This window comes from Scardinius erythrophthalmus, assembly GCF_964197995.2.
Source record: "Scardinius erythrophthalmus genome assembly, chromosome: 14".
In the NCBI taxonomy this organism is placed as follows: Eukaryota; Metazoa; Chordata; class Actinopteri; order Cypriniformes; family Leuciscidae; genus Scardinius; species Scardinius erythrophthalmus.
In genome coordinates, this window is record NC_138234.1 from 25,740,188 (window position 1) to 25,763,475 (window position 23,288).

Consider the following 23,288-nt stretch of genomic DNA (forward strand, 5'->3'; position numbering starts at 1 on the left):
AGAGAACGTACTCGGTTACTAACGTAACCTCGATTCTCTCATTGGGTATGACGTCACTCTAGGTCTCGCTCGATAGGCTCAAGCAGTTGCCAGCAGACCAGCCAATAGGCACGTGAGCTGTCTCGCCTATGCCTGTATGCTGCAGCAACGCGTTTTACATTAATACAAAATTAAGGATAATTTTTTGGCTTCAGTATTCTCGTGGAAAAGGATTTTCCCCTAGTGTATTCTACGCAGTACTCGTTCATCTCTCTAGAGAGAACCGAGGTTACGTTAGTAACCGAGTACGTTCACTTGAGATATAACTGACTTTGTTTGCAAGGATACTCACCAAGACAGGCATTTTTACATACTTGTGTGAATTCGTCCGTACAAGCTCAATTCAGTATTCGAGCGCTGTCTGACCTGACGCATTCAACAGAAGTGCTCTCTCTCTCTCTCTCTCTCTCTCTCTCTCTCTCTCTCTCTCTCTCTCTCTCTCTCTCTCTCTCTCTCTCTCTCGTCAGTTAACGTTATCAGCTCGCGCACCACAGCTATATAGGCTTTACTATATTTAATTTAATATTCCACTAATAACATACATTTACTTAATAGACAGCCTTCTTTTTTATCCCCATTCTCTGTTGTCAGTGTTTCTTTGTCTGGACACAGACACTGTCATCACATTTGTTATCAGAAATCCAGAGCAAAAATAAAGTTCAATGTATTTCTTTCCCCCGTATTTGCGCGATAGTAAAAATACTTGATTATTATTTTTCTCTTTGTTCTTACAGGCGTTTTGCAATCGTTTTTGAAAAGTTTTTTTTTCATACACATGCTCACTTAGCTGGCATTAAATAAGGTAATAGCGTTTTTTTAAAGCACATTTTAAACATAATGATTTTATCATTCATTTAGTTTTAATTGCATGACAGAGAAAATTGAATTACAAAACAGAGAAACTAAATGTAAAAGGTTTTATTTTGATTAGCTCCATTTGTTTTTTATTAGTACAGCTAATGCATCAGTGATGTTTTATTCTCCTTGTCACACACACTTAGGCAAATTCATCTCTCCATCATTACAGTATTGCATTAGGGGGATACTGCCTATTAAATATTTGCCCCTCTGACATGCAAACTCGATTCTATCCTCATGTGGTGAGAATATCTTTTCCCGTCCAGCCCATCGCAGCTCTATACCTCTTTTATCCATTTCCTCCACCGTCACTGAACAAGGCTCTGAAACAAACAACATCTCACTGTCACTGTTACAATATACATTCATTGATTCATCAGCACTACAAGACTACAAGATTACATCAAACTTAAAAAAAATTAAATACAGTCAGAAAAGCCTTACATGTCTTTGATGTATGGTTTAGTGTTCATACTTACTTAAACACTTAATATTCCCTCTCCATTCGCCTTGTTCACAGGTCATGTATTTGGAGTAGGGGTGACGCTGAACCAGTGTGTATTTATTAAAGCAGACGTATTCAACTCTCTCCCCTGAATTGTATTCAGGTTTTGTCATTACTGTTGTATCTGCAAAGTCTACTTGTGGTGGTCGCTCACATTTCCCTGAAGGCAAAGCAAAGTTATTTTTTTTTATTTTTAGACCACCACAAAAATTGGCAAATGACATCAAAGGATTAGTTCACTTTTAAAAAAACTTTTGCTGATAATTTACTCACCCCCATGTCATCCAAGATGTCCATGTCTTTCTTTCTTTCAATGGGCCCCAAACGGTTCACGGTCCAAATGACAGTTTCAGTGCAGCTTCAAAGGGCTTTAAACGATACCAGACGATGAATAAGGGTCTTATCTAGCGAAATGATCGGTCATTTAAAAAAATAAATAAAAAAGTTTAAGTTTTATAAGCACAAATGCTCGCCTTGCTCTGTTCTATGATGCGCATTCGTGACGTCACGTAATACGCAATTACGTTGAAAAGGTCGCGCTTGACGTAGGCGGAAGTACCGAGTCAGTGTTTACAAATGTGCGGAAGGAGGACCATATACACATATTCAAATGTCTTTGTGTCAGTTTATCGTTTAAAATGCCCATTTCGTGTGCGTATCCTGGGTGTTTTAATATTAAAAAGCCTAAAAGAAAATTTTCGTCAGGACAGAAAAGCTTGACCTTTTCAACGTAATTGCGTATTACGTGACGTCACGAACGCGCATCACAGAACAGAGCAAGGCGAGCATTTGTGCTTATAAAACTTAAACTTTTTTATTTATTTTTGAAATGACCGTTTCGCTAGATAAGACCCTTATTCATCGTCTGGTATCGTTTAAAGCCCTTTGAAGCTGCACTGAAACTGTCATTTGGACCTTGAACCGTTTGGGGCCCATTGCAGTCCATTATATGGAGAAATGTTTTCATCAAAAACCTTAATTTCTTTTCGACTGAAGAAAGAAAGACATGGACATCTTGGATGACATGGGGGTGAGTAAATTATCAGCAAAAGTTTTTTTTAAAAGTGAACTAATCCTTTAACCCTTGTATGGTGTTTGGGCCTGTAGGACCCGTTTTCATTTTTTATCAAAAGAAAAATTATACAATTAATTATTTATTCAACCTCAGACTCATTGGCCTTGGCTCATTTTCTGTGAAGAACATATCTCAGAACACATTTTCAATGACCACACACTGTACACCTGTTAAGTTGGAATAGGAACGGATAAAACGCAGACAGACCCGAGCAGTAGCTTAGCATTTTCTTTACTCTCTCTTCTTCACCGCTCTTACATCAATTGAACATGTAAACACATCAATGCCACCTAGTGGACATGAATATTATAGCAATGCAATAGAGAGAGGACACAACAACACCCCCCCTACACATTTATATTACACACAGGATGTTCGGGTCCACTGGTGTTCTTGTGTATGGTTTTTGAGGACACAAATGTGTATAATGACATGGGTATTACAACGTAAATATGGTTTATGAGGACATCTGTGTCCTCATTAACCAAACGACTTAAAAAAACATACTAAATGGTGTTTTTTGAAATTCAAAAAAGGCCAAAAGTTTTCTGTGATTGGTAGGTTTAGGACTAGGGTTAGTGTAGGGGGACATTAGTAAAACCATTACGCCTATGGAGAGAGTGTGTGTGTGTGTGTGTGTGTGTGTGCGTGTGTGTGTGTGTGTGTGTGCATGTGTGTGTGCGTGCATGTGAGAGAGAGATTGTGTGTAAGTGTGAGAGAGTGTGAGTGCAAAAGTGAGTTTTGTTTCTACCCCTGCCGTTCCCGCACAAGGTTGCAATTCTTAATGTGATCTAACAAAGGTAAAGGGAAAATATTTACCATATATGCTGTTTATATTGCTTGTAATTGGGATGAAGTAAACATCTGTTGAGTATTTTAGCATAAATTGTTTGATTATGTTGAATTTAAACCCCAAAAATGCAGCGGGTCCACCAGACCCACGAACACTGGCTGAATAACAAAAATATGAACACCACACAAGGGTTAATAAATCTCGATATCAGCCACAAACATAGAACATGATTTTATGTAATGAACATTATTAAAATGAAAATTTGGGGTCTTCTTTTAAATGTTTTAAAAAATGCCTTTCTGTATGGAAGAGATCTGTGGATATTTCTATAATATATTATAACCAAATCTAAATTTGTGTCTGAAGTTGCGGTTATGCATGTAAAGCTCATCGACACAGTGCTAGTGCATAGCTATGCTGATGCTAGGTTATTCTGGGTGGTTGCTAGGACATCTTCTTGGCCCAAATCAAGATGTGATTACGATGTGTCGATGAATTACATATCAAAGTTGAGCATTTACTTTAACATGAGCAATAGTGATGCTTGCAAACACCGCTAATAAAACTCAACTAAACCTGTGAACCTTACCTTATGCAAAGAAAATATATTTCCTTATATAAATGATCAATATATTAAACAATTTAACGACATATTTGAAAATGTTCAGAATAATATATTGTGCTAATATATCACCATATTGAAAAATACATAAGGAATTGCCGCTTTTCATATATCGAAAAATATGTGACAATATATTTACTAATATATCATTCCACAGCCATTGCACAGCCATTACTTTTTAAATATAGTAACATATAGAGCCCTATTTTAACGATCTAATGTATGATCTAAAGAGCTTAGTACTAAGGTACTTAATGTGTGTCCAAATCCACTTTTGCTAGTTTAACGACGGGAAAAATGGTCCGCATGCCCGGCACACATGCATATGCTATGTAAACAACGTGGCGCAGGCCATCAAAACACTTGCCTGGCGCTACATTGCGCTGGGTGTATGATAGGGCCCATAGTCTTAATGTTGTTTTGCTAATTATTGTCAACTAACCACAGGCTCTACTCTTCAGCACAATAACCCCCAAAACACATAACAGAAAACCTTTTCAATTCTAAAATAACAGAACATTAAACACTAGCAGCTCTCCCACTACATTAATATTGACCAAAACACATGGAATAACACTTCATTGTAAAATGTACTCTTAACAGTCAGAAGCAAAGCATGCTGGGAACTAGAAATCTTCTGCAACTCATTCCGTGAATGTGTGTATATATGCGTGTACATACATTCACATTTATATGGGAACATGTATGTGATATATATGTACACAATAAAGGATACAATTTTATGAAAATACATGTAATGCTATTTTTGCCTTAATTTCTAAATATGTCATATTTATCAATATGTAGCCATACATGGACATTGCATATATTGAAAAATATAAGCACTACGTACTTTCCCATATATGGAAATGTATTATGTAATATATCACATTCAATTTTGCAGTATATTCCCATATATTTATGGTCGTAAGGGTTACCTCCTACACATTTAGGAAATGGGACGTCCCATTCTCCAGTTGGCAAGCAGGTGATTTCACTCTGTCCTTGTAATTCCGATTCCTTCCTAACACATGAAAGAGTTATTGTGTCTCCAGGTCTGATTGAAACCTCAGGCCCCAGGCGTCCGTCTGATCTCATGTTTACTGGCAGGTTTGCGACACACATTACCTCTAAAGAACATAAAGATCTGATAAATCAAGCATCCTCCATGTGAACAACAGATCTATCATTGATCTATCTTTGTCCAATCCAAGGCTTTTACATTCTGTGTCCTTACCTTCACATTTAGGGAAAGGGCTGCTCCATTCTCCATTTGTCTGACAGGTGATTTCTCTCTGTCCTTTTAATTTCAGCCCTTGTCCATTGCATGAAAACCTTAACTTGTGTCCATGTTTGATGGGACCCTCAATATCAGGGGATCGCTCTATTTTTAAGTCTTCCACTGTTGTGTTTAGAGGACACGTTGCCTCTAGAGAAAGCAGACATTTGATCACATATTTATCCACACAGAAGCTTTTATACTTTGTGGCCCAGTGTTCAAGAGTAACTATGCTAATTACTTTTGCAAAAGTAGTGGTTTAGCATAACAATTACATTTTTGTCATATATTCAACAAGCAGCGTTACAGCCAAGAAAACTGAGCTAAAAATGGAGTATACATCTATCCCTAACAACCTCATGAAAAATTCAAGATCATATAATACAATATACAATATAATGCATATTCTGACTAAGGTCTGTTAGTGATACATATAAATTAATAAAACAAATGACATTTTTACACTTAATCACCATCAGTCCCAGCTGATGTTTGTCATGTATCTAGTAAATTTGTACCATTATGTAAGTAAATGTGATTTTTGATTCATTAAATTTTAAGTAACTCTCTTGTGCAGAACTTTTCACTCCATTTTCCATTTTCACAGATTCATTGTCCTTCTGGAATTTCATTGAATAGCTCAATGCACTTTTATCTCCGAATTTCTGTATTTTCATACTCGTATCTTTCTCATGTGCCAAAAAAAAAAAAAAACCAAGAAAAAAATATATGTGGCGAGAGACTGTGGAGTCAGATACATTATTTTAAATTCTCCTCATTAAAGGAGAACTCCGGTCAATTTTAACATTGAGCTAATTTTTTTGTACATTTGGAGTGCTGTCAATACAGAGAACAACGACAACAATCGGTGTTGCCTACACCGAGTTATTCTATTTTTAAAATTTGCACCCTGTTGACTTCAATGGGGCAAGTACTAAACCTGCTTTTAGCCTCTTAACATCCTTGATGTGTCATTACAAGTGCACAGAAAATGTGAGTGATTCCTTCTGAGTGAACACGAGTGGATCTGACTGCAGTAGATGTGAAAGATATGTATAAAAATGATGTTATTTAAGCCAGCGCAAATACCTGTGTTTACATCCTGTTTTTCGGTTGAAGTCCAAAGTAGTCGATTGCCGAGTTCACACGCATAGGTTTAGTACCTATGATCACGTGCTGAACTCGGCAATCGACTACTTTGGACTTCAACCGAAAAACAGGATGTAAACACAGGTATTTGCGCTGTTCACTCAGAAGGAATCACTCACATTTTCTGTGCACTTGTAATGACACATCAAGGATGTTAAGAGGCTAAAAGCAGGTTTAGTACTTGCCCCATTGAAGTCAACAGGGTGCAAATTTTAAAAATAGAATAACTCGGTGTAGGCAACACCGATTTTTGTCGTTGTTCTCTGTACTGACAGCACTCCAAATGTACAAAAAAATTAGCTCAATGTTAAAATTGACCGGAGTTCTCCTTTAATAGCTTCAGATGCATTCAGGTGTGTACATTATACTTAGTGTCCCTACTACTTTATTTAAAGAGTTGCCATCATCATTTGGTTTTGTGATTTCACTGAGGATTATTGTGACCATTTTTAAATCTCTCAATCCTTTTTCTCAGGTTAGAACTTTTTTTTTACAAGAAAGGAGTATAGCACAATGGCACTAAAACACTCATTTTATTTGAGCATATATTGGACAAAAAACTGTGTAGCTCAGGATGAATCATCCAGCATATATCAGCAAAAACTGATAATGTTTATTACAATACAGTTTTTCTGAATTGCTAAGACACTAAATCCCATTGTAAAAACTAAACTGGCAACTGCCAAAACTCTTTTATCAAATCAATCACACTGTTGTCAAAATCTTAAACACTATTCATCTGTTTAGGACACAATTTGCGAATCTGAATCGCCCATTTACCAAAACTCTAAACACATTCTCAAACACAGAACACAACTTTGCAGTGTCATACACTTGTACCCAGAATGGTGCACACAGGCTACAGAAGTTAAACACAACTAACACACTGTTCTCATCCTTTACACACTACCACTCAAAATTGAAAAAACATGTGTCCAATCAGTGCACACAATTAGAAAACGATACTTGGTTACTCACGTAACCTCGGTTCTCTCTAGAGAGGGAACGAGTATTGCGTAAGCTTGCTTACGCTGCGGGAAAAGTCTTCTTTTCTCGTGATACTGAAGCCAAAAATTATCCTTAATTTCATTTTTTGTCAACGCAGTGCAGCTGCGGCAGCTGAGCTAGAGCGGCATACTGCACGCTCATTGGCTGCCGCGCGGCAACTGCTTAAGCCTACCAGTGAGCCTGGCGTGACGTCACGCCCAATGAGGGCGCGCGTGCCCTAGCGCGTCACAGCCCGCCAGAATGGGCGGCGTCAGAGCGTATATAAGGAAGGCTCGTAGGCTATATTCTCTGTTTTCTGTCGAATGAAGCGACACGAGCTATAGGCTTTAAGCACGGCAGGGAACGCAATACTCGTTCCCTCTCTAGAGAGAACCGAGGTTACGTGAGTAACCAAGTATCGTTCTCTTACGAGAGGTTCTCTCGTATTGCGTAAGCTTGCTTACGCTGCGGGAACCCCTCGTCCACGCCGTGCGTGCCTAACAATCACATATGACACTTTATGAAAAGCATAGAGGTGAAATGACAGGTGGCCAGCAGTGCGGGCCAACACATTTTCATAAGCACACCCAGGGAACACAAGAACGGCACGGCCGGTCTATGCATACTGATACCCTGAGCGTGCAGCTCAACAGACAAGCTAATCGATAGTACAGCCTGCGCACATGAGCAGGACATGAACACGACTAGACTGACAGAAGTTTAGCCTGCAGGGCGGGAACTTCCAGGTTATAAAACCTAACAAATATAGAGGGGGACGCCCAGCCCGCCGCCATACAAATGTCATAAATGGAAATCCCACTGGACCATGCCCACGATGAGGCCATGCCTCTGGTGGAATGAGCCCGTATGCCCAACGGACATTGCAGGTCTTTTGACGCATATGCTGCTGCAATAGCGTCAACTATCCATCTGGATAGCGTCTGTTTCGAGGCGGCGCAACCCTTAGCGCGCCCTCCAAACGAAACGAAAAGCTGCTCTGAGAGCCTGAAGGCTGCAGAGCGCGTGACATAACACCTTAACGCCCTGACCGGGCAAAGGCGGTTAACACCCTCCTCACTGCCGGATGACGGCAGGGCCGATGGGGTAATGACTTGAGCCCTAAAGGGAGTACCTAACACTTTGGGGACATAACCGTGCTTCGGTTTGAGAATGGCTAACGAGTCGTTAGGTCCAAACTCGAGGCACGACGCGCTGACGGACAGCGCATGCAAATCACCCACTCGTTTGACTGAAGCCAGAGCTAGCAGAAAAACGGTTTTAAGCGTCAAGTATTTCAACTCCACAGAGTCCAAAGGCTCGAAGGGATGCACTTTTAGGGACTCTAGGACCAGAGACAGGTCCCAAATAGGGACTGACGGGGGCCGAGGAGGGTTCATCCTCCTGGCCCCGCGCAAAAAGCGGGTAATGAGTTCGTTCCTGCCCAGTGAGCGGCCGCGCGCCGAATCGGCGAACGCTGCTATGGCCGCGACGTAAACCTTGAGCGTGGAGGGGGACCTGCCCGCGTCCAACATCTCTTGGAGAAAGTTTAATACCTGTGGGACTCCACAGGACTGAGCATTAGAACCCTTTCCCACACACCATTTGCTAAACACCGACCATTTAGACGCATAGAGCCGCCTCGTCGAGGGGGCTCTGGACTGCGTGATCATGTTAATTACCCCTTCTTGCAGATCAACGAATATCCGTTGATTTCCCATGAATGCAGAGACCAGTGCTCTGGATGGGAATGCAGAATCGATCCTCGGGCTTGAGAGAGAATATCTCTCCTCACCGGAATCGGCCATGGGGCTGTGTCTGCCAGTCTCATTAGCTCGGGGAACCACGGTTGGTTTTCCCAGCGCGGAGCTATGAGGAGCACTGCGCAGTCCGCCTCCCTGATCCTCGCTAGCACTTGAGGCAGCATCGAGATCGGGGGGAACGCATACAGCGGAATGCTGGGCCAGGTCTGGGCCAGCGCGTCCTAGTGTTTTGAGAAAAACCTCTGGCACTGAGCGTTCTCGCTCGCGGCGAAGAGGTCGATCTGCGCTTTGCCGAAACGACGCCAAAGCGTTTGGACCGTCTGGCGGTGTAGAGACTATTCCCCTGGGGGAACGTTGTCCCTGGACAGTCTGTCCGGGCCGTTGTTCAGACGACCGGGTACATGAGCTGCCCTTAGGGAGCGCAGCGGGCCCTGAGCCCAGGATAGGAGGCGCTCTGTGAGAGCGCGCAGGGATCTGGATCTGATTCCGCCCTGGCGGTTCACGTAAGACACCACAGACGTGTTGTCCGAGCGAACTAGCACATGGTGTCCCCGTAGAAGCGGTAGAAAATGCTTCAGCGCTTTCTCGACCGCCAGCATCTCTAGACAGTTTATGTGAAGGCCTTTCTCCGTATTCGACCATGGGCCGCAAATCGGACTGCCCTCGTGAGTCGCTCCCCAACCCATGTTGGATGCGTCTGTCGAGACCACTTTGCGGTGTGCGATGACCCCCATCGTCACTCCCCGCTGATACCATTCGGCCGCCAGCCAGGGCTGCAGGGCTGAGACACAGCGCTGAGTCACTCTGACTGGTGCACGGCCCGAAATCCATGCTTTGCGGGGCACTTCTGACTTTAGCCAGCATTGAAGCGGGCGCATTCGAAGTAAACCCAGCTGCAGGACCGCTGCGGCTGACGCCATATGGCCCAAAAGCCTCTGAAAGATTTTCAGGGGAAAAACTTTTCCCACTTGAATGGAAGCGGCGAGGCGTCGAACACAGCGTGCGCGTCATCGCCGTCGAATCCAGATCTATACCCAGAAAAGTGATAGACTGCCCGGGGGTTAGAGAGCTCTTGTCCCAGTTCACGGAAAGACCCAGGCTTTCCAAATGACCGAGAAGCGCTTTCCTTTGAGAAACTAGTTCCTCTGTTGAGTGCGCTATAATGAGCCAATCGTCCAGATAGTTCAGAATTCGCATTCCCTTTGATCTCAGGGGTGCGAGAGCCGCATCCATGCACTTCGTGAATGTGCGGGGTGCCAGGGACAAACCGAACGGCAGGACGGTGTACTGATATACCTGACCGTCGAAGGCGAATCTCAAGAATGGCCTGTGACGGGGTATAATCTGAATCTGAAAATACGCATCTTTCAGATCGAGAGAAATGAACCAGTCCCCCGGGCGAATCTGCGCGAGGATTTGACTGGTCGTGAGCATTTTGAACGGCCGTTTCACGAGCGCTTTGTTCAAATATCTCAGATCTAATATAGGTCTGAGCGCTCCGCCCTTCTTGGGTACGAGGAAATAACAGCTGTATAAGCCTGCATCGGTAACCGGAGGGTGAACTCGTTCTATCGCCCCTTTGTGCAGCAAATTCGCTATTTCTGCGCGAAGCAGATGAGCTGCATCCGCCTTCACTTGAGTCTCGACCCAGGCGCGAAAGCGCGGGGGGCGGCGAGCGAATTGAAGCGAATAGCCCTTTATCACTGTGTTTAATACCCACTTCGACACTCCCGGAATAGCTTTCCATGCATTCACACTCATAGCTAGGGGTCGAATAGCCTCCGGGTCCCGTCCGTCGCACAGCGCGGGACAGGGAGCCTGTGGCGGTATGTGCGCGAATCGCGCAGCGGCAGTGAGGGGAGACGGGGGCTCGCTGATAGCGGCAGCCGGCTGAGTGACGCTGTGATAGAGCGTTGTGTGTGACGGCTCGCGGCGCGGAAGCGGGGCGGGCTCGTGAGTGTTTACATGAGAGTGTGCGTGCTGTGTAGCGGGCACAGGGCTCTTTATTAACACACAGCCGGTGGCGGAGTGTTCTGGTCCCCGAATGTGTGAGACAGAGCGGGCACTGTGTAGGTGTGAGCACTGGGGAGTGGGCACGTGACCTACAACTAACACTCGAGCGGCCGTAGCGCGCTTTATGTGAGTGCACTCTGTGGGGTACACAGGGGAGATTGTGCTTGTGTGTAGCAATGAACACTGGGGCGTGGGTATGTTTACTACACTCATAACACTGACGGCGTGAGCCGAATGACCAGATTTTACACTCTTTACTTGATTTATCTGGGTCGCCGTAAAAACGGCGTTTGTGGGCAGGCGAGAGAGTTGAGAAACTGGCTCGTTGGCTGCGGTGGACACTACTGCAGTAGCCTTTATCAAGGGGACTGGAAGAGGGATACAAGTTAGCTTTGACGGCGGTCCGGCCGCGGCGGGACCCAGCCGTCTTTTCCTCCCGACGAGTGCTAGGAGGACTTCGCAGGCTCGGGTTTCAGCGAAACTCTAGGCCGGGGACCCCGCGGGGGTGGCGGCCTGTGCTGGCTGGTGGAGCGGCACCTGGGTCGGCCGCGCTGGCGCTGCTGCGAAGCTGGAGGTCGAGACGGGCGCTGCGTGGAGCTGCGTGCAGGAGGCTGAGTGTTAGAGCGGCCTGCAGCGGAGCTCGAGCGGCGGGGCAGAAAGAGGTTCATGGCCTGTGACGCCTTCTGTACTTCAGAGAAGCGGTCCACGAGGCCACTCACCGCAGGGCCGAAGAGACCGGTGGGTGAGAGCGGGGCGTTGAGAAACACGGACCGCTCTTGTTCCCCCATATCGGCTAGCATTAGCCATAGGTGGCGCTCTAAGACGGTCAGCGAAGCCATGGAACGTCCGATAGCTTGGGCCGCTGTCTTCGTTGTGCGAAGGGAGAGGTCCGTCGCACTGCGCAGGTCGGTCAAGGCAGACTTATCCAGTTCTCCCTCGTCGAGCTGGCAGAGGAGGTCGGCTTGGAGAACTTGAAAGACCGCCATTGTATGCAGGGCTGAGGCGGCTTGCCCAGCGGCAGAGAAAGCGCGGCTGGCAAACGCCGAAGTAGTCCTGCAGGCCTTAGACGGGAGGGCAGTCTTTGAGCGCCATCTCGCGGATGGGGGGCAAAGATGCGCTGCGACCGCCTGTTCGACCGGTGGGATCCGGTCATACCCTTTCCCCGTGGCTCCGTCCAAGCGGGAGAGAGTTGATGAGGCCGGAGAGCGGAGTCTGGCTGAAACTGGAGCATTCCACGATTTAGCAAGCTCCTCGTGAAGCTCCGGCAGAAAAGGCGCTGGTCTGGACGCTGGAGCTTGTCGACTGGCGGGCAGAAAACATCCATCGAGCCTGTTGGGCGGGGATACTGCCGGCGGGGACCATTCAAGGCCCAGGTGCTCGACTGCCAGTGTGAGGAGGCGGAGAAGTTCGGCGTCCACACTGGCGTGAGTCCTGCTGGACGTTCTGGCAGAGGAGGCGGAGCGGACAGAACCGGACCATCCCTCGCTGTCCGACGCCATTAATGAGCACGCGTCCAGTAGCGCGTCGTCATCCGCTTCATCCCCTGAGGCAACGGCATCGAGGGCGAGAGCCGTCGGCTGCGCGTCGGTGAGCGGGGGCGGAGAAGGAGAGAGCGAGGTTCGCGGGAGAGGCTCCGGCGAGGCGCTGGCTCGAGTCTCAGGCTCCGGTGGTCGTTGAGAGCGGCGTTTCTTCTTTCGCGGCCCAACGACGGAAGGAGCAGGCTCTGTGAAAAGGGCGAGTCGAGCCCGCAGGGTCGACATCGGCAGCTCCTCACAGAAGGCGCAGCCGCCCGTGGAAAGCGCGACGGCTGTGTGGTCCCGGCCCAGGCAGAGAGCGCAGATGAGATGGCGGTCTCTGTCGCTGAGCGGAGAGTGGCATGAGCCGCACATGGTGCGAGGCATTTGCAACAACGCCTTTGCTCTTTTAGATAGTGCTGCGGAAGCAAAACACACACACAAAGAGCTTGCAATAAAAGGATATCGCCGGATAGCTGAGCTGGCACGGCAGGCTGAAGGCGGCGAAGACTCGACCGGCTTCCTCAGGCTGTCCTAAGCTGGCTCGTTAGCTGTTCCTTGCAGGACAACGGCGACGGCTTCCTCCCAGAGTTCAGCGATGCGAGTGCTTCGCTGAAAAGACAGAAATCAGAGAATATAGCCTACGAGCCTTCCTTATATACGCTCTGACGCCGTCCATTCTGGCAGGCTGTGACGCGCTAGGGCGCGCGCGCCCTCATTGGGCTTGACGTCACGCCAGGCTCACTGGTAAGCTTAAGCAGTTGCCGCGCGGCAGCCAATGAGCGTGCAGTATGCCGCTCTAGCTCAGCTGCCGCAGCTGCACTGCGTTGACAAAAAATGAAATTAAGGATAATTTTTGGCTTCAGTATCTCGAGAAAAGAAGACTTTTCCCGCAGCGTAAGCAAGCTTACGCAATACGAGAGAACCTCTCGTAAGAGAACAGTATTTAAGCCTAGTCAAATGCAAATGGCATGAGTTGATCCAACAGTGGAGCAGAACAGAGGAAGAGGTGGAGGAAGAGGAAGAGGAAGAGGAAGAGGAAGAGGAAGAGGAAGAGGAAGACGAGTCTGTGTCAGAGGTGGTGGGCGAGGACAAAGACCAAGCAGATCAATAATTTCAAATGACATTCGAGCAACTGTCATAGATCATGTTCTGGTGCATGGCATGACTATGAGGGAGGCAGGGCAACGTGTGCAACCAAACCTAAGCAGGTTCTCAGTGGCTTCTATAATCCGGACCTTCAGAGAAGAAAACAGGTAAAGTATACTTGTCTCAGAAAGGGGACAATGAGACATAACTTTTCCATGGTACTGTGTTTTGAAAACATTTACTGAATAAAATGTGTGTGTATGTGTATACTTCTAACTAAATGGGGTTCTTTTTACAGAATTCTGACATGTGACGTGGATGAAGTCCTGTGGCCTCACCCAGCAGAGAGGCGCGATCCTGAGGCAGAATAAATGCTGTAAACATGTCTTATTTATTTTTTTCTTTACATAACTTTTGTTTCTCTTTTTTGCTGCAGTTTTTTTAAAAGCTTTATTTTATTTCTTTTTGCTTAAATCTGAGTACAAGAATAAAATTATTCCCGCTATCCCACAGTGTTTTGCATTTATTTATGTAGTGTGTAATGGTTGCTAAGTTGTGTTTGCACATTAGCTGGTTTTGTGTGGTTTTTGACGGTAGTGAGTGATTTTGATTAAAGTTAAAATGGTTTTGGGTCAAATGTTTGGTTTTGCAAGAGGAGTCAGAGGTTTTGTGAATGTAGCTTGAAAATTGGGTTTTGTGTTCACAGTTTAGAGAAAAGGAGAGCAGGTTTTAAGAAATGTGTCTTAGCAATTCAGAAAAACTGTAACATATTAATCTAGTGCACATGGACTAAACTCAAATTATGATTTTACTGAGTCTTCAGAGCAAATTTATTTTGTAATTACTGTTGTCCCCACCACAAATTATCTGTGGACTTGATGTTATTCCTCTTGATTGTCAAATATCTAACAGTCTCTCTTTATTTTCACATACAAGATTGTTTTTTTTTTTTTGTACTAATCTGTAAGACGTTTTAAAAGTCAGTTATCACCACCAATCAAAACCTTACCTTCACATGTTGGTGTTTCTTCCCAAGTTCCATTGCGGCAGAAAACTGTACTCTTCCCATTCATTAAGAATGATCTTCGACATACATATGTTACACTAGATCCATGTGCATACAATTCTTCAGGTTTAGATGTTATGAATGCATATTCCACCTTTGGAGGAATGTTACAACTGACGCCCACTAAAAAAAAATTGTTAATGGTAATTCATGAAATCCAGTAAGACTGAGATTAACATTGTCAATAAATAGTGTCTATTGTCCACTATATGCTGTCGCTGCTCCTCACAAACATGCAATAAGAGTTTGAGAAGCTCACCCTCACAAACTGGTTTCTCCCATGTACCATTGATACATGTAATGAAGCTTTGACTTGATATGAACCCTGGATCACATTCCACTTCAGCAGTTCCTCGATCACGAAGGCTTTGCTTTAGTTTTCCATGGGGAACACTGGGAAAAGCACCACATTCTTCCTCACCTGTAAAGACAGAAAACATTTCACATTTCAGTCCACTATTATTAGTCTAACACCTGAGACTGACAATAATAAAACTCACGGATACACCGAGGTTCTTCAGACCAAGAGCCTTCACTGCATGTCACTAAATCCCACCAGTTCCCAGTGAAGGGTTTATAACCCGGATTACAGGAGTAAAGGATTTCTTCTTCATTGGAGGGGTGGCTGTATATCAACCCGTTTTCCACGGATAGATCACGGCACGATCTCTGCTTTGCTGCGAGGAAACAGTTTAAAAACATAAACATTCTGATCTCATATGTTTTGAGTCGTCATTATGCAGACGTATAATGATTTGATTGGATATTGAAAAAATTCAAGATAAAGGCAGTATGACTGAGAGAAATTCAAAGACAAAAACGAAAACTTCCAAGAAAGCGTAACCTCACAGAAAGGAACATTATTATCCCAGCCCTATTTCAAAACTGTGAACACAATGTTTTTACATTCTTTACAAGTGTAACTGTCGTAGGACAGTAAGAGCTGTGAGTGTAAACCTCACTCCCCTGGCCTCAAGAGATGCACTAGCAATTAACACTAGAGGCTGTGTTTAGAGTCCTTGTTAGTGTGTCCGCCTCCCATGCCGGAGTTCCCGGTTTGAATCCAGTGAAAAGCAGGTTGAATAGGACCAGTTACACAAGTACAATATACCGTATTTTCCGGACTATAAGTCGCACTTTTTTTCATAGCTTGGCTGGTCCTGCGACTTATATTCAGGTGCGACTTATATATCAAAATGAATTCAGACTGAGATGAACCAAGAGAAAACATTACCGTCTACAGCCGCGAGAGGGCGCTCTAGTTGGCGGAGTTACTCAGAAGCGACACCATATGAAGAAAATTTAATGGATTCAGTGATGTGGAATGAGATCACGGGAGCTTGGTGAACTTGTTTACTGGTAACTTGCTTGTTGGACTCCCTGGCTTATGTTAATTTAGCCTATTCCGTCTCCCAGGTATATGTTCTTTATGCTATTGTGTAACTTAGCTGAATAACTGTTAATGTGTTGCGTTAACATACCGGACACCTACTCAGCCTGTTGCTCTGTGTGCTACTGTGTAGTTAAATAACTTGCCTTTCCAGATTAAATGTCTGTTCTTGGTCTTGGATTTTGTGAAATAAATTTCTAAATAAATGCGACTTATATATGTTTTTTTCCTCTTCATGACGCATTTTTTGACTGATGCGACTGATGCGACTTATACTCCGGAGCGACTTATAGTCCAGAAAATACGGTAATCTGATATGACCTGTCATGCAGTTCACTATCACTGTTTCACCATCAGCATATGATGATTTTTAAACTGGTTCTAAGTTTCCATATTTAATGTTTTCTCGAAGACATCCTGAGAAGCACAAACATCACAACTGTGTATATTAAATGCTTAAAGGCACAATATGTAACTTTTTTGCTTTAAAAATAGCAAAAATCACTATATCTATGTTATATATATTTTTTTTTAGTTGTGTACTTACATTTTCCCGACTGTTTCCAACAACTTTCAAACCAGGAGAAATTTGTTATTTAATTCGAGAAACATCCCGTTTCTTTATTTCTGTTTTGTCGCCGTCAATGGCGTCATATCCGCGTTGTCCCTGGTTTCCGCTCGTGCTGCCATAGCAACCAGAGCCCTCTGATATTAACCAAAGCGACTGACGCGGACAACTTTGTAGTTTGCAATGTCTATTTGCGCGCTGTTGTTGTTTCGTTCAAACATTATGAACCATGGCAAGCAGACTTTGGATAAAAAAGGAGAACTAAAACGAGAATCAATATCAGCGCGGTGTTTTCGAGATGCCTAGAGCTCCCATCAGGGGCGTCACTAGGCCCTTTTTAGGGGGGCTTCAGCCCCCCTAAACTTCTGCCCAGCCCCCCTAAAAAATATTTGATTAATACATTTTTGATCGCTTCAGTCCCCTTTAAAAAAACTCATTTGAAACGGCGGCAAACTGCTTCAAGTTCCGGCTCCTCCCCTTATCTGAGTCTGCTTGGATTTAGCGCATTTTCAATCTGCAGGGGCGCCGAGCAGAGCGAACATCAGAGAGTACGAGGTGTGTCGTGAGTGCATTTATTGATAGATTGCTATGATATTACATCTGCATCGGTGCAGTTCTTTGTCATAAATGCATTGCAGTTTACATAATGTAATGTTACTGGAGCATTGGGAGCAACACGGGACGGTTTCTTATCCAATACCATACGTTTCGCTGCGTAGGCTACACCTTCAGCCCTTATCAGTGTGATAGTTGTTTTTTATTCCTACAAAAATGAAGCGATTAACACCCATGAAAACATACTTTAGAAAACGATCATGATTTATTTTAATTTACTTTTTAAACTTTAAAACATATTATTTTGTATTTCGGCATTACATTATGCTGCCATGCACAGAAATGATTAAAGACACACATCATTGTCTGAAAGCACTAGATGGCCCAGAGAGAGAAACATCATGTGGAGTTATTTTGTTTTGTATTAATAAATATAGTTTTGTATTAAGTAATAATGAATCAGGAGAATTGTACCATGATACATATATTAGAGTAAGAGTAGAGTAAAGGGATTTGTGATTTTCTTTTAAGTACTTTATTTATAGAAGTGGAAAATTGATAATTCATGTTGCTATTTAGAACAGAATATAGAACAGATTAATCATATTGCCAATAGACAGTTACATTAATACATGTTTAGCTGGTTAGTTGAATGATTTGAAATTAAATAGATTTTCACGGGGTGACTTGATGAATAACCAACCGTATTGTTGATTTATAAAGGCTAAAAAGCTTAAAAAATAAAATAATTTATATTTCATTGTAGATGGACTTAGTTACCTAGCTTTCCTGGTAGCTTTGTCTGAGAAAATGATTCATAAATCAACCTATCAGTTGACCCTATGTTTACTTTCTTCACTGACAGACAAAAATTAAAAGCCTATATCAGTCAAAGCTCAGCTTTAGGAGAGGAAAAGATAAAAACAAAGAGAAAAAGAGTGTGATGCTGATGAGGAGAGAAAAATAAACAGCTGCCCGCACATGGTTTTAAAGCTATTGTCATCCAATTTTTTTGGCCTTCAAAACATCTTAAAATGCACATATGTAGATCAGAGAAATCAAAATTTTCTCGGGGGAGCATGCCCCCGAACCCCCCTAAATACCTCACATTCGGGACCTCAGCGATTTTAAAACCCTGCCATATGCATGTTACTGGATGAATGAATGAGACTAGTTAATAATGAGCATTAGACCATAAACAAATTATTATTTTTTTTTTTTTACATCATACCCTCATTGGGGGCTGAGCCCCCCTAAAATGAAAATCCTAGAATCGCCCCTGGCTCCCATAGACAGTATATAAACGAGAGCTCCACGTCCGAGACTTCGACCGCTCCTACATCTACTTTATTAAACAGGTAAGCACATTTACATAAAACTAATCAATGTTTTATAGTTCAACAATGATAAAATGTCAGAATATGATCTGTATGTTATTCTAATGTTGATCTAGCTTACTGCTAGTCTCATACAGACAGTCTAACACATACATTTCAACACATTCAAATGCAGTTTAGTGTGATAGTGTAATGTTAGACCAAGTGAAACAGCACTGCTGTCCTCACAAGTTTAATTTGTCTAATAAACTGACCTGTGAGAAGTAATTCTGCGTGTAGTTCGGTAGAATGAAATGTCCATATTCCTTTTATATCCGCGGGACTCGCGTCGCGTGTGGAGCTGATACCTGTCTCTTAGCAATCCCAAACTGCTTCATATCACAGTCATGATAAAAGCATCAATGTATTCAGTCATCCATAAACATTATTAGATCGGTCGGCTTGACGCTGACGACAAGATCCATAATTCTTAGCAAATGTTGCGTCATCAAACTACGCCTTTGTTATTGTAAATAGGTTAGCGACCCCTAGTGGAGAAAAATCCCATACTGTCCGTTTAAGTACTTGCACAACTAGTAAACACTCTCTAGAGATACAGTTAAATGTTTTGGGAAGTGCATTTAATATAACAATTATTTTCAAATCAATTAAATATAAATGAAAAAGACATTTAAATAAATAACAACAACAAAAAGAACTTGCTTTATTGGCTACAATTAAAGAAAAACAACCAAAAGACGAAGTCGAGGAGTTTCACAAGTATCTTTGTTGGTCTGTCTCTGATACTCTTGTCTGCTTGGGGATCAGCAAGTTAATAATCATAAAGTATATTGTGGTGAATTAATCTGTCAGGCATTGGAAATGAGTGAGATTGAAGAAGATTCACAACACTTTCAAACTTTTAAACAAATATTTAAAATATAGCGTCTTTATTTTGTTACATTTAATTTGGAGAATCATCCAATCAGAATGAAGTAAAATCAAAATTCTGATCATTTCTATAATAATAATGAGAATAATAATAAGTGATAGTAATAATAAATAAAATCAATTATAATAATCATTAATGATACAAAAATGTTGTATGCCTGTCCATTCAGTCTGGGAATTACAGGTGATTTGTACAGACTGCTCTGGTTCAAACCAAGCGGCAACCTCCCCGCCTCTCTCTTGAAACCAACACGGAAGTGAGTTAAACTGCAATTCGTTGACTGGCCGCTTGAGGCTGATGTCAAAAGTGAGTCAAATCTGTATCTCCCCCATGTTAAAATGCCAAATTTTACAGCAGAAAAAAACGTGTTTACAGCCTGGTGTCTGTATGTTTTTTTTGGTCTATAGGCTACAGCTAATTTTGCCCTTCATGACAACTGTGAGGGGGGTGAATTTTTTTATAACTCATCCGTTTAGTTGATTAATATTTAAAGTTCTGCATAATTAAGGGTGTGTCCACTTTTGAGTGACAGGTGGATTCCCGCTGATGTCAATGCTAGCCGTTTGTCTGCTGTTAGCCGCGTCACTTCACCTCAGCAAATTTTAGCTGCTGAACTTGCCATCTCTGCAGTGTTTGTGCTTTTTTCGGGATTATTTCATATAATTTAATACACCCATTACTTAGCCCACGGCTTCGGATTCCGTCGTTGTCGTCGAGTATCGTTCGAGAGAACAACCAGCGCTGTATTCAGTTGTTTTCCTCTGTGAACATGCACTAATGGATGTCTGACAATTTCGTTGCTTTTTGGAGTTTTCAGATTTAAAAAAGGTATATTGATATAAAGGCTCGTTCATTCTGCTCTCACGGAACAGATAGATTATAATATGCTTATGTACCGTCAGATGAAATCCTGCAGGTGTCGGCGCTTTCTCCGTCCATGCAATAAATCCTTGAATGAACTTCATAGTTAATATATCTATGGTTTAACCCATTTGAGAGGCGGCCGAAATCAGAATTTAAAATGGACTGAATAAGCTCTCTACGAACTTGACGAGCGATGCCGCGCTGACGGAGACTATAAAGAGTGACTGACATGTAACTGTTATGCACATAAATCACTGTCACACACACTCTCTCAGAGTAATAGTTATTGCATAATACATTTTCAACTAGCAGAATAGTACAGAATCACGATACACAGTCTCACTTGTAGCCATGTCTTTTAACTATTATAATATTTCGAAGGGCAAAAACAGGAACTTTTAATTGGCTTTTCATCATCAACTGTCAATTTAGCGCGAGGCCCTGTGAAGTCGCAGACTTGGTACTTTCCATAGGGTACTTTCAGTAGCATATAGCATTAGCAGCTACCTCCCAAGCCTGAGCTAACTCGATCACGTCGAGGGGTGAGCGTGGTTTCAGCTCCTCAGCTCCACACCATAGACTGTAAAAAATAGCTCCACACACGCCCCGCCTCTTTGCCCATTTTCTGTTATCCGGGAGTGACGCAAGGTGACGCGAGGCCAAGATGGCGACGGCCGGCTCCGCCCACTTTAGGCTTCAAAAATGCTCTTCAGAAACCTACGGGTGACGTCACGGACACTACGTCCATATTTTTTTACAGTCTATGGTTCAAACCCAGGACGACATTTATATTGTATTCTTGAATAGATGTCGTAGTGTGTTCTCTGATCTCCCACAATCTCCGCATTTGGGATGTTTGGTGTTGCACACATTTTTACTGTAAAACAAAAATATCCATCATTCTAATTTGAATTCATAATATATGCACATCTGGGGATTTCCTCTCTAGACTTGAACCCTGGTGAACATCTGTATTTTAATATTTAATATCTTTCTGGTATTCTTGCATTTTCTCAACAACATAACCAATTGGTATATCTGGTGCTGTGCATGTTATCTCTGTGTGAAAAGCAAGGGAAAGAGAAATAGTTAAATATGTGTTTTGAATAAAGCTCAGAAATCTGTGATCATTGGGCGAAGATACAAACAAACAAATAAACAGTGTAATAACCCTTTTTGCACTTTGGAACAGAGTGACTCCATTCGCCCGTCTCTGTGCAGTGAATGTCACTACTTCCGTCTATCTTTTTGTCATTAGATACACACTCAAAGTGAATAACATCACCATAACCTCCCTCTTCTGTTCCCAATCACTTTCCAATCATAGTAACAACAAGCTACAACCCAGTTTTCCTCAAAACGAGTTTATAATATAAATTGGTCTCTATGAGCCGGGGGCAGAGAGAAGAGTCTGAAGGGACCGTCTGCCTGAGCTCACAACAGGTTTAGCAAAAGAACGCAAACATCTTTGTTAGAGGACAAAGAAGTTCTGCAAGGGAACGCAAACGATTTGAAAAATATTTTTTTTCTCCCATCTGAATTTTTTTCCACCACCATGTCCATTTAGGGGCTCCATACATTTCATCCAATACATATAAAGAGAATAAAAAGCAAAAAGCACATTTACCCTTTCTTGCAAGTATACAACACTGTTGATCCAAAAACAAACCCTGTTAAGACTAAAATCACCATTTGCTGTGACCCCTGGTTTTACTGGTTTGCTGTGACAAACGTTTTACTCTGCATTGTAACATTGATTTAATAACAAATAATGATGTGGTCATTGGTGATGTGGAATTGACCATTTTCACACTTGCACATGGTTGATCAATGGATGTCTTCCATTTTCCTTTTTCACATTTTAATCTATACATTCCAGTAAAACCTGTCGCGCAGCTCAGCTTCACTGTTTCACCATCATCGTATAACTCTTTCACAACTGGTTCTGTGTTTTTATAGTTAATATCTGCTATACGACATTCTGAGAAACACAAACAAATGTTACACTAAGACATTTTGTACATTAAATGCTGAAGCACATGCAAAACTAGGCAACACTTTCTAAATCTACAGTTTGGGAAGTGCATATAATATAACATGTATATTCAAGTCAATAAAATCTAAATTAAAAAGACATTCAAATAAATAACAACAACAAAAAATCACTTGCCTTGACTTTGGGCAAAATTTAAGGAAAACAACCAAAAGACGAAGCCGAGGAATTTTACAGGAACTCTCATTTTGATCTCAATTCACAAGTATCTTTGTTGGTCTGTCTCTGATACTCTTGTCTGCTTGGGGATCAACAAGTTAATCATTCACCAAAGTCAAAGAGAGGTTTTTCTTATACCAGACCACTCTGTACACAAGCAATATTTCATACATGAAGCAAAGGTTCCAACATGCCATGTTTACCTCTGAACTCTTAAATTCTGTTAATGTTTTTCATGTTCTTTGTGAATCAAATCATGAAGTACATTATGTGGTGAATGAATATGTCCCATAAAGCATAATGAGTGAGATCGAAGAAGATTTACAACAATTTTGAAGAAGAGTTAGAGCCTTAAAGTATTCGACTGACTGTGCTTAAACTGTTTTTGTCTCTTATGACCTAGATGATCCTCCTTATCTCACATAAATCTTAAAAAGAGTTGGAAATGTAAAGGCTGGATGCAGTGTTGCCAGATTGGGCGGTTTTGCATTTGATTGTGCGGGTAAAAAAATTGGTTTGGGCGGGTGGACAAAATCTGGGCGGGTTTGGGATCAGTTTGGCGGTTTTCAAAAAAATGATAGGCTAATTATTTAACACAACCCAAGTGTGCATGTACTCCATCCAATCAGTCATTGTAATGTAACTAAACACACCCACTGCATACTCGGCTGTGTTGGTGATG

General features: G+C 42.7%; 1 protein-coding gene across 1 annotated transcript; it reads right to left on the minus strand.

Moving 5' to 3' along the window:
* Positions 1-884: 884 nt before the first annotated feature.
* On the minus strand, positions 885-22,698 carry LOC308702022 (complement factor H-like). The gene is made up of 8 exons (XM_081384586.1): positions 22,565-22,698; positions 15,250-15,426; positions 15,009-15,170; positions 14,693-14,872; positions 5,130-5,321; positions 4,831-5,022; positions 1,377-1,562; positions 885-1,220 (listed from the first exon to the last, which is right to left on the minus strand). Exons 1-8 carry the CDS (start codon positions 22,632-22,634, stop codon positions 1,027-1,029), a joined length of 1,353 nt encoding a protein of 450 aa, XP_081240712.1. The 5' UTR covers positions 22,635-22,698; the 3' UTR covers positions 885-1,026.
* Between the last annotated feature and the right edge of the window lie 590 nt (positions 22,699-23,288).